The 9,607-nt window shown below is 65.4% G+C and overlaps 2 protein-coding genes across 2 annotated transcripts in view; one reads left to right on the top strand and one right to left on the bottom strand.

Moving 5' to 3' along the window:
- Window positions 1-36: 36 nt before the first annotated feature.
- On the top strand, window positions 37-2,091 carry LOC116828907 (calcium/calmodulin-dependent protein kinase type 1B-like). Its single transcript, XM_075071305.1, has 7 exons — window positions 37-73; window positions 210-285; window positions 748-860; window positions 1,020-1,098; window positions 1,183-1,270; window positions 1,659-1,777; window positions 2,064-2,091. The coding sequence occupies exons 1-6, from the start codon at window positions 37-39 to the stop codon at window positions 1,767-1,769; spliced, it is 504 nt and encodes a 167-aa protein (XP_074927406.1). The 3' UTR covers window positions 1,770-1,777; window positions 2,064-2,091.
- A 2,331-nt stretch (window positions 2,092-4,422) lies between these two features.
- Window positions 4,423-9,607, bottom strand: part of LOC116828908 (semaphorin-3F-like) — a 10,008-nt gene continuing 4,823 nt past the window's right edge. The window contains exons 5-13 of the mRNA XM_075071304.1: window positions 9,006-9,120; window positions 8,454-8,523; window positions 7,218-7,362; window positions 6,714-6,936; window positions 6,100-6,188; window positions 5,872-5,913; window positions 5,143-5,206; window positions 4,807-4,936; window positions 4,423-4,687 (exon numbers count right to left, since the gene is read on the bottom strand). Of these exons, the coding sequence (XP_074927405.1) occupies window positions 4,423-4,687; window positions 4,807-4,936; window positions 5,143-5,206; window positions 5,872-5,913; window positions 6,100-6,188; window positions 6,714-6,936; window positions 7,218-7,362; window positions 8,454-8,523; window positions 9,006-9,120 (1,143 nt within the window). The remainder of the gene's footprint in view (window positions 4,688-4,806; window positions 4,937-5,142; window positions 5,207-5,871; window positions 5,914-6,099; window positions 6,189-6,713; window positions 6,937-7,217; window positions 7,363-8,453; window positions 8,524-9,005; window positions 9,121-9,607) is intronic.

Below are 9,607 nucleotides of genomic sequence, written 5' to 3'. Positions count from 1 at the left end.
GGGGGGTCAGGAGCAGTTTGGGGGGGGACGAGGAAGATGGGGGCACGGGGGCAGTTTGGGGGGGCCCAGGCAGGTAGGGGCATGGGCGCAGTTTGGGAGGGCCCAGGCAGGCAGAGGACAGGGGGGCAGTTTTGGGGGGCCCAGGCAGGTGGGGATATGGGGGACAGTTTGGGGGACTGGGGCACTGACTCCCCTCTCTCGCCCGCCAGCCCCTGAGCTCCTGGAGCAGAAGCCGTACGGGAAAGCCGTGGATTCCTGGGCGCTGGGCATCATCTCCTACATCCTGTAAGTCCCGCCCTTGCCGGGTGGGGGGGCAGGGGAGAGAACCCAGGAGTCCAGGGGGCACTGCAACCAGGGGTTCCCACAGCACATCTGGCCCTACAGAATGGGACCCAGGCGTCCGAGGTGGCAAACAGGACCCAGGCATGCGGGCTGGTATCTCGGGAGGGGAAGAGACATGGGGCAGGGGACCCAGGTATCCAGACCGGTATTTCTGGGGAGGGGAGAAGACGGGGCAGAGGACCCAGGTGTCCGGGCTGGTGTTTCTGGGGAGTAGGGAGACATGGGGCAGGGGACCCAGGCATCCAGGCGAGTGTCTCTGGGGAGTAGGGAGACATGAGGCAGGGGACCCAGGCATCCAGGCTGGTGTCTCTGGGGAGCAGGGAGACATGCGGTAGGGGACCCCAAGGGGAGGGGTGTCCATGGGGGAGGAGTGCCCCATCTCTCATCCCCCCATGCCTCCCCCAGGCTGTGTGGTTACCCCCCCTTCTACGATGACAACGACTCCGAACTCTTCGCCCAGATCCTCAAAGGGGAGTTCGAGTTTGACTCACCCTATTGGGATGACATCTCGGACTCGGGTGAGACCCTGCGGGGCGCCCCTGAAATCTGGGTGGGGACCTGGGGGGCAGGCAGGGGAACCTCGGGGGCTGGGACAGTGGGGGGCTCCCCCATATGGGAGTGGGGGTTCTCCTGTGGCAGGGAGTCCCCAGCTCACAGGGACCCACCTTCTCCCCCAGCCAAGGATTTCATCCAGCAGCTGCTGCAGCGGGACCCCGAGAAGCGCTACACGTGCGACCAGGCCCTGCAGCACCCGTGGTGAGTGCCCCTCCCTGGGATGAGAGGGGGTAGGGGGTCCCCTCCAGAGCCCCCTGACCTTTCACCTCTGACCCCCCAACCCAGGATCGCGGGGGACACGGCCCTGGACAAAAACATTCACGGCTCCGTCAGAGAACAGATCCAGAAAAACTTCGCCAGGACTCAGTGGAAGGTGAGCCCCGGACGCCTGGGTCCCGGTCCCCCACCCCAGATGCCTGCATCCCTTGTCCTTGCCCCAGATGCCTGGGTACCATCCCCAGACGGTGGGTGCCCTGGGGGGGGTCCTCCTAGGGCTCACCGTCCTGGATGCCTGGGTCCCATCCCCAGAGTGGGGGGCATGCACTGGGGGTCCCCCTAGGGGTAAGCCTGCCTGGATGCCTGGGTCCAGCCCCCAGAGGGTGGGTATCTTGGGGGTCCCCTAGGGGCTCAATGTCCCAGATACCTTGGTCCCCTCCCCAGAGGGTGGATATCCTGGGGGTCCCCCTAGGGGTTAGCCATCCCAGATGCCTGGGTCCCGTCCCGGGCGGGGGCTCACGCAGGATGTTCTCTGTGCCCCCCAGCGAGCTTTCAATGCCACGTCCTTCCTGCGCCACATCACCAAGCTGGGGCAGGGCCCCGAGGCCGACGAGCTGGAGGAGGAGGCTCCAGGGGGGCAGAGCGGGGACTGGTGACTCCCGAGGTGAGAACAGGGGAGGTGGGGTGGGGATTGGCCCCGCCCCTCTCTAGCCACGCCTCCACATCAACCCAGGCCACGCCCCAACTACAACCCCTGCACCTGGCCACGCCCACTGTACAACCCCCACGCTGACCACACCCCCACCTCTCCCTGGTTTAGCCCCGCCCCCCATACAGGGGCTGGCCACCAGAGACTGAACAGACCTGGCCCCCCTGCAGTGACTCCCCAGCCCACAGGGTCCCCCCTTCCCCCCCCCGTCCTCATGGTCTCCCCCCTTTTTTCCCGACAGGTGCTGGCATCTGCATGAGCTGCCCAACTGCATGAAGGACCAAACCGCAGACCCAGCCGCAACCTCTGGGGCTGTGGCATCCTGGGACCGGATGCCCCCCCTGCCTCTCCCAACTCTCCCCCTGTCCCCCCCGCCCCGCTGGCTCAGGGGGCAACCAGAGCGAGCTGAGGCATGGATGGGGAGATGTTAAAAGGAGAAAAAGTCCCCCCCCCTGCAGATTGCAATGAGACATGGGCTGTGGGTCAGGAGTGAGGGGCATCAACAGAACTGGGGGGCAAGGTTGGGCTGGCAGGGGCTGCGGGTTGGGAGTGAGGAGCACCGGTGGGGCAGGGGAAGGGGAGGTATTTTTGCATCCCATGGTCTGTCAATAATAAAACCTGTCAAAACGAGCTGGAACATATCACAGAGTTTTGTGCCCATCGACCCTGGTATTCTGCCTGGCACCCAGCTCACAGCCATGGGGCTTGTGGTTACAGCAGGGGTGCTGGGAGCCAGGACTCCTGGGTTTTCCCCCTGGCTCTGGGAGGAGAGTGGGGGCTGGTGGTTAGAGCAGCGGGGGCTGGGAGTCAGGACTCCTGGGTTTTCCCCCTGGCACTGGGAGGGGAGTGGCGGCTGGTGGTTAGAGCAGGGGGGCTGGGAGTCAGGACTCCTGGGTTCTCTCCTGTCATCGTCGGCAGGAGAGGGGGCTCGTGGTTAGAGCAGGGGGGGCTGGGAGTCAGGACTCCTGGGTTTTCCCCTGGCTCTGGAGGAGGAGTGGGGGCCTGTGAGGTCAGAACAGAGGGGTGGTGGGAGCCAGACTCTGCCACAGGGCACAATGAACCTGACAGGGGGGGCCCGGGCTCCCCCAGCCTGCTCAAATGCTGGCTCCGCACCTGGACGTTCCGCGGTGGAACAACTCCCGGCGTGTTCCCACCCCCCTGCGCAAAGGCTCGGCCCGGGGCCATCTCCTCTGGGGAGCTAGGCGGAGGTCACTCCCTGCAGGTGACGGGGGGCGCCGTGGCTGTAACATTGGCACCATCCCAGCTGGCCCTGGCGCATGGGACCCGGGGAGTGGAGCCGACACCTGCCCTGGCTGCCAAAGATAAGAAGCCACCTCGCGCGGGGCAGCTGCCGCCAAGGAAGCGGAGCCAGAGGCACCATGCGCATGGCCAGTATCCCACAGCTCGGGGTCTCCCTTCGGGGCCCGGCCACGATGCCCGGCCCGGCCCGGCCCCGACGCGCGACGAAGCCCGCGGAGCCATCCACTGGGCAGCTACAGGGGAGAGAAACCCCCTTCGTGACGCGGGAAGGGAGACGCTGCCCCCCCGGGCTCCATGGGGCAGGAAATGCAAACCCCTTCGCACAAACGCTGCACTGAAATGCGTCCGGCCAGGGGTCAACCACCCCCCCACCCGTCAAAATTCGAGATCCCCCCCTCCCTCCTGGGTTCCTGAACTGGGCAGAAAAAATGGCTGGGGGTGGCAACTAGCATTTGGGCCATTCAAATACCGGAGCAACCAGGTCCCAATGAGGCGTGGTGCCCACACTGGAATAACCAGCTCGCGATGTTCGCAGCAGCCTTCCTCGGAGGGGCATCACAGAGCAGGCCAGGGGCGGGGCCGTAGGCAGGGGGGGCAGCCCCACCCCGCCATTGCTGGATGCCAGGGGATGGAGCAGCTGCTGGCTCCCACAGCAAATTTCCCCAAAGTAGCCTCCGACCCGCCTCCCCCCCAAACTCCCCCAGGTCGGGCCGGGAGCCCATGGGCGGGCTGGCAGGAGCTGGGGGTCAGGAGGTGAGGGGCCCTAGTGAGCTGGGGACAGGGCTGGGCTAGCAGGGGACTGTGGGCTTGGGAGTGAGGGGCACCAGCAGGCTGCGGGGGACAGGGGCTGCAGGTCGGAGTGAGGGGCCACCGCAGGCTGGGGTTGGGGGGTTCCCAGGCCGGACTAGTAGGAGCCACGGGTCCCCCCCCATTTGAGAAGCCAGCCCTTGCCATGCGCTGGGGGGACATTCAGAAAATCAAACAACCTCTTTAATCTTTGCACGGGTTCGTTCCACAGCAATTGCGGGAGCAACGGTCCCGGATTAAAAAATAAATTAATTTAAAAAACCCCAATCACCACGTTAGAACCCCACAGGCATGAAAAATAGACTCAACATTCAAACCGGCGGGAACCCAGGCGTCCGGACCCCGCAGTCACGGCATGGGACTTGTACATGGAAAGGAAACGACAAGGCACCAGCGGGCCCCCCTTGGCCCTCCCGCAGGGGGTTCGCTCTGGGGTCCCCCTTGGAATGTTTGAAACAAACTCACCCCCCTGCCGGTTGGCCGCCCCCCCGTGGGGTCTGAGCCCCTCGGCCACTGGCTTCGGCGCCCCCCAGTCAGTTCCGGGGGGGGGAGTTCCGGGCCCCCTGGCTGGCTCCGACATGCGTCCCCCATCGGGCAGCTTGGCTTGTGGGCGTGCGCTGGCAGACTCGGGGCCGGGAGCCCCCCAGCAGGCGTGGGCAGACGGTGCGCGCAGGCGGCACAGCTGGGCGGGTGTAGCCGTTTCGGTTGCCCTGACTGGTACGGCCTCGTCTAGCCGGTTTGTCACCGGGCAGCATGACCCCCTGGGGCGTCTTGCAGCAGGACTCGCTCCCCGGGCAGCTAGTGGGGCAGAGACACAGCACTGGGGTCAGACCCTCCCATGCAGCCCCCAGCACAATGGGGGGACCCTCCACTGTCCCCCCTTGGGGGGCTGTGGCTGAAGGGGGGGAGTCACTCACCGGGCGTCGGGGTGCCGGCCCTCTGGCTGCGCAGCCACCTGGCTGGCGTTGGGGGGAGGGGCCGGGCACTCCAGAAACACGCTGCCCCCCTCCACCCGAATTGCCACCTGCGCTACCAGCTCCTGCTCCTCTGGGGGGGGGAGACACGCAGTGGGCGAGCAACAGGACACCCCCACTCCGAGCAGGAGAGAAACCAGGAGTCCTGGCTCCATCCCACTCCCCTTTCCCCTCCCCGCACCAGGGACTGAACCCAGCGTCCGGCTCCCAGCCCCACTCCCTCCCCGGCCAGGAGAGAACCCAGGCGTCCAGGCTACCCCCGCCCCAAGGGACACTTACCCTGGGGCGTTGAACCCCGGCACTGGCGTAAGGGTTCTCCGTGTTTGAGTCCTGGCCGACACGCCTGGCAGGGGTGGGGGGGAATACAGCGTCAGCTCCTACCAGCTGCCCCCCCCACAGGCTGCCCCTGCCGCCCCCTCTTTCTCCCCCTCCCCCCCGCGAAGCCCCTTCCTAGGGCGGGGGGACCAGGATCCGGGCAAGCTCAGCTTGGGGGGCGGGACTGTAGCGGGAGCAGCGACGCCCGTCCAGGCACAGTGGGGTCCCGGGCCAGGCAGCAGTCGGCCAGGCCGGGCCGTAGGCTCCACAGCGATGGAGACTTCAGCTGGGTCAAGCCCCATGTCCGAGGAAGACGTAGAGCTGGTGCTGGGGAGAGACGGCGCAGCTTCAGGACGGATGCACAGACAGATCCCCCCTCCTTCCCAGAGCGGAGAGACCAGGTGTCCGGGCTCCCAGCCCCCCTGCTCTAACCACCAGCCCCCACCCCCCTCCCAGCCGTGTGAGAGAACCCAGGAGTCCTGGCTCCCAGCCCCCCGCTCTAACCAACCAGCCCCCACCCCCTCCAGAGGCCAGGGAGCGAACCGCAGGTGTCCGGGCCCCCAGCCCCCCTCTGCTCTAACCCACCAGCCCCCACTCCCCTCCCAGAGCTGGGAGAGAACCCAGGAGTCCGGCCCCCAGCCCCCCGCACCAGACCACGGCGCCTCGGGGGGCTCAGCCCCGCCCCCGACCTACCCGTTTTGACGAAATCCAGAGGGTCTTCACGGGGACGGGGGTCTGTGGGGAGAAGGGGGGCGGTGAATCCACCAGGCAGGGGAAGGGAGAGGAGGAGCCAGGGAAGGGGGAGGAGCAATAGAAGGCAGGGCCTAGTGGGAAGGGCGGGGCTAAAATGCAAGAGTGGAGCAAAAGGGGTGGGGCCCAGAGAAGGGGCGGGGCCTGGGCACCAGGGGCGGGGCCTCTCACCTTGAACACCTCCACCTCCTCCAGGGTCAGCTCCTCCAGGATGCCTGGGTTCTTGGGCAGCACCACCACTTTCTGCACCGTGCCCCGGTCTGAGGGAGGGAGGGGAGAGAGCACCTGACAAGGGGGAGCCACTGCCCCGTCTAGGCTCCCATCCCTCCTTCCCCACCCCGCAGGCCAGAGGTGGGACCCAGGCGTCCGGGCTCCCATCCCTCCTTCCCCACCCCCCAGGCCAGAGGGGGGACCCAGGCGTCCGGGCTCCCATCCCTCCTTCCCCACCCCCCAGGCCAGAGGTGGGACCCAGGCATCCGGGCTCCCATCCTTCCTTCCCTCCACAGGCCAGAGGGGGGACCCAGGCATCCAAGCTCCCATCCCTCCTTCCCCACCCCCCAGGACAGAGGTGGGACCCAGGCGTCCGGCCTCCCATCCCTCCCTCCCTAGGCGGAGATGGGACCCAGGCGTCTGGGCTCCCATCCCTCTCCCCCCCCAGCCGGAGATGGGACCCAGGCATCCGGGCTCCCATCCCTCTCCCCTCCCAAGCCGGAGATGGGACCCAGGCGTCCGAGCTTCCATCCCTCGCCCTCCAGCCGGGGATGGGACCCAGGCGTCCGGCATACCGGTGCCGAGGAAAAGCACCTCGTAGCGCCCGTCAGCCGCCTGGGCCAGGTCGACAGCCAGCGTGGTGAAGCCGTAGGGGAGGCCGGCACGGACCAGCAGGGGGCGGCGTGGCGCCGGGTACACGGGGTCATACATCAGCGGGTGCGAGCGCACGAACGTCACCAGCTCGTCCGGGAACTCGCGTGTGGAGCCCAGCCCCGGGGTGAACGCGCCACCCGGACACTGCGGGGACAGAGCGGGAGAGAACCCAGGTGTCCGGGCACCCAGCCCCCACTGCCCTCCCAGAGCCGGGGAGAACCCAGGCATCCGGGCTCCCAGCCTCCCCGCTCTAACCACTAGGCCCCACTTCGCTCCCAGAGACGGGGAGAACCCAGGCGTCCGGGCCCCCAACCCCCACTGCGCTCCCAAAGCCGGGGAGAACCCAGGCATCCGGGCCCCCAGCCCCCACTGCGCTCCCAAAGCCGGGGAGAACCCAGGCGTCTGGGCCCCCAGCCCCCACTCACGGCTCCGGGACGGGGGTAGGGCACACGGCCGGTGTAGGGCACCCACTGGTAGCTGCGCCCCTCTTTGTGGGCGAAAGGGCCGTTGAACGCGCTGCGGATGGCACTCAGGGGGTACACACAGACGGCCGAGCCCTGGAACACTGACCTGAGGGGGAACAGGGGGGGTTTACAGACCACCCAGCCCCCCTGGGGTTACCCTGCCCCCTCCAAGATCCCACCCCCAAATCCCCTGCACCCACTGTGCACCCAGAGAGCCCCACAAATCCCCAGAGCTCCCCATCCCCAGCACCCGCTGCCCATTACTACCCCCAGACCCCCCAATGTAGAACTGATAAATGAAATTGTTTTTAATTGTTCACTTTATTAATGTAAGTTCTGTTCACCATTCCCTACACTTGTCTGCATTGTAACTTCTGTTCACTGTTTGATTTTGTATTTCATATGACTTGGCATCGTGCCTCTCTCATACAACTTCGTATTAGAAAATTGGTAGAAAACTTTGTATCAGATGTTCTAGCCCCTAAGGATAGTATAGTTAAAGTGAAAGAAACATGTGCCTTTTGCTAGAAGTAGAATAAGATCCCCCCCCCACTCCGTAATCAATTGCCCCATTGACTGAATGAGTGAGGCTTGGAAGACACCCAGCTCCAGACAGCTACAACAGTTGAAGAGGGAATGGGAGCCAGAGCAAAGGACAATACAACTTGTCAAGTGGGCCCAGTGGAGGGGAGCAGACATATTGAGGACCTCAGGGATTAGAAGCAAGCACCTTCTTTAGAAAACGCCCTCTTTGAGCAGCATTGGGACAACACCCAGAGAAGAGCAGCACAAAGACCAGCGGACACAGACCCAGATTTTGAATCTGGTCCGGATTTGCATAAGAGGGAAGCTGCTATAAATACGAGGTGTCTTGCAGAAGGACCCCGGGTCTCGTCTTGTCACCATCGGAGCATCGATCCGGATCGGCAGAAGCCCGGCTCCACCCTTCCCCCATCTAACTCACCTGGCCAGTGCAGTTAAGGGGAGCAACTAGTTGGTAACAACAGCAAGAGGGAGTGTGTGTGTGTCTGTGTGTGTGTGTGAATGCATGACTGTGATATGTCATATGCATATGATAGAGTATTAATTAATACCTGTATTGCTAATCAATGTGGCGTTTTGCCTTAACCCCCCTGAAAAGATCCCATATAGTACTTTGAGTACAACACCAATCCCCACCCCAGCCCCCCAACTCACCCCAGGGTGGAGAACAGCCCATACACCCGGGGGTTCTTCTCATCCTGAGTCGGCAGCAGGAAAATGTCTCCTGGAAGGGGGCGGAGCGGGGATGAATGACAGATAGAACCCAGGTGTCCGGGCTCCCTTCCCATCCCCCACTGCTGTAACCCACTCCCTGGGGAGAGAACTCAGGCTTCCTGGGCCTCCCACTCCCTCCTGTCTGTGACCTGTATTCACCCCCCTGCCCACTGCTACGGTCCCCGCTCTGACGTCCGCCTGGCGAGGGGTCTGAAAGCTCATAACCCGCTGAACATCAGTGTCCCGGGGAAATGCGCGTAGTGACCTCGGCTGGGGGGTGAGACGTTCCCTGCCTGTGAACGTGGCTGGGACCTGCCCCAGAGTCAGGGGGAAACTTCGGTGTCACCCCGGGGCCGTCCCCAGCTAGGATGCGGGGCTCAGCGGCTTGGCCTGGCCGGCACGGTCGGGACTAGGAATTCGCAGGCGTCCAGACTGAGCCCCGGCAAACATCCCTGCTCCCCACCCCCGCCTGTCCGGCCCCCTCAGGCTCACGCAGCTCGTCGAAGAAGGTCTCCACTCCGTCCTCGCCCATCACGGAGCAAACCAGCCGGGCCTTCAGGAACGTCGTCCACGTACTGACCGGGGCCCGCTGCCCGCCGTCGTCGTTCTGGGGTAGACACGGGAGGGCAAGGGTTGGCACACCCATGCCGAGGTGTAGCCGCCTCTGGGGCAGAACCCTCGGGAACGGCCGCACAGAATGCCCCATGGGGTCGGCTCGCCCCGCTCTGAGGTGCAGCCGCCTCTGGAGCACAACCCTCGGGAACGGCCACACAGAACGCCCCACGGGGTCGGCTCACCCGCGCCAGGGTGCAGCCGCCTCTGGGGCAGAACCCTCGGGAACGGCCGCACAGAACGCCCCACGGGGTTGGCTCGCCCCGCTCTGAGGTGCAGCCGTCTCTGGGGCAGAACCCTCGGGAACGGCCGCACAGAACGCCTCACGGGGTCGGCTCGCCCCACTCGGAGGTGCAGCCGCCTCTGGGGCAGAACCCTCGGGAACGGCCGCACAGAACGCCCCACGGGTTCGGCTCGCCCCGCTCGGAGGTGCAGCCGCCTCTGGGGCAGAACCCTCGGGAACGGCCGCACAGAACGCCCCA

This window comes from Chelonoidis abingdonii, chromosome 11, assembly GCF_003597395.2.
Source record: "Chelonoidis abingdonii isolate Lonesome George chromosome 11, CheloAbing_2.0, whole genome shotgun sequence".
Lineage (NCBI taxonomy): Eukaryota > Metazoa > Chordata > Testudines > Testudinidae > Chelonoidis > Chelonoidis abingdonii.
The sequence above is the reverse complement of the archived record's forward strand: the minus strand, read 5'-3'. Positions and strand labels throughout refer to the sequence as shown.

What these genes read in the sequence shown, in the direction of transcription:
- LOC116828907 (XM_075071305.1), top strand. Translation starts at nt 37, where the DNA reads ATGGGGGCACGGGGGCAGTTTGGGGGGGCCCAGGCAG. An exon ending in GGATGACATCTCGGACTCGG is followed by an intron (nt 861 to 1,019) that starts GTGAGACCCTGC and finishes CTTCTCCCCCAG; the next exon opens with CCAAGGATTTCATCCAGCAG. An exon ending in CAGGCCCTGCAGCACCCGTG is followed by an intron (nt 1,099 to 1,182) that starts GTGAGTGCCCCT and finishes CCCCCAACCCAG; the next exon opens with GATCGCGGGGGACACGGCCC.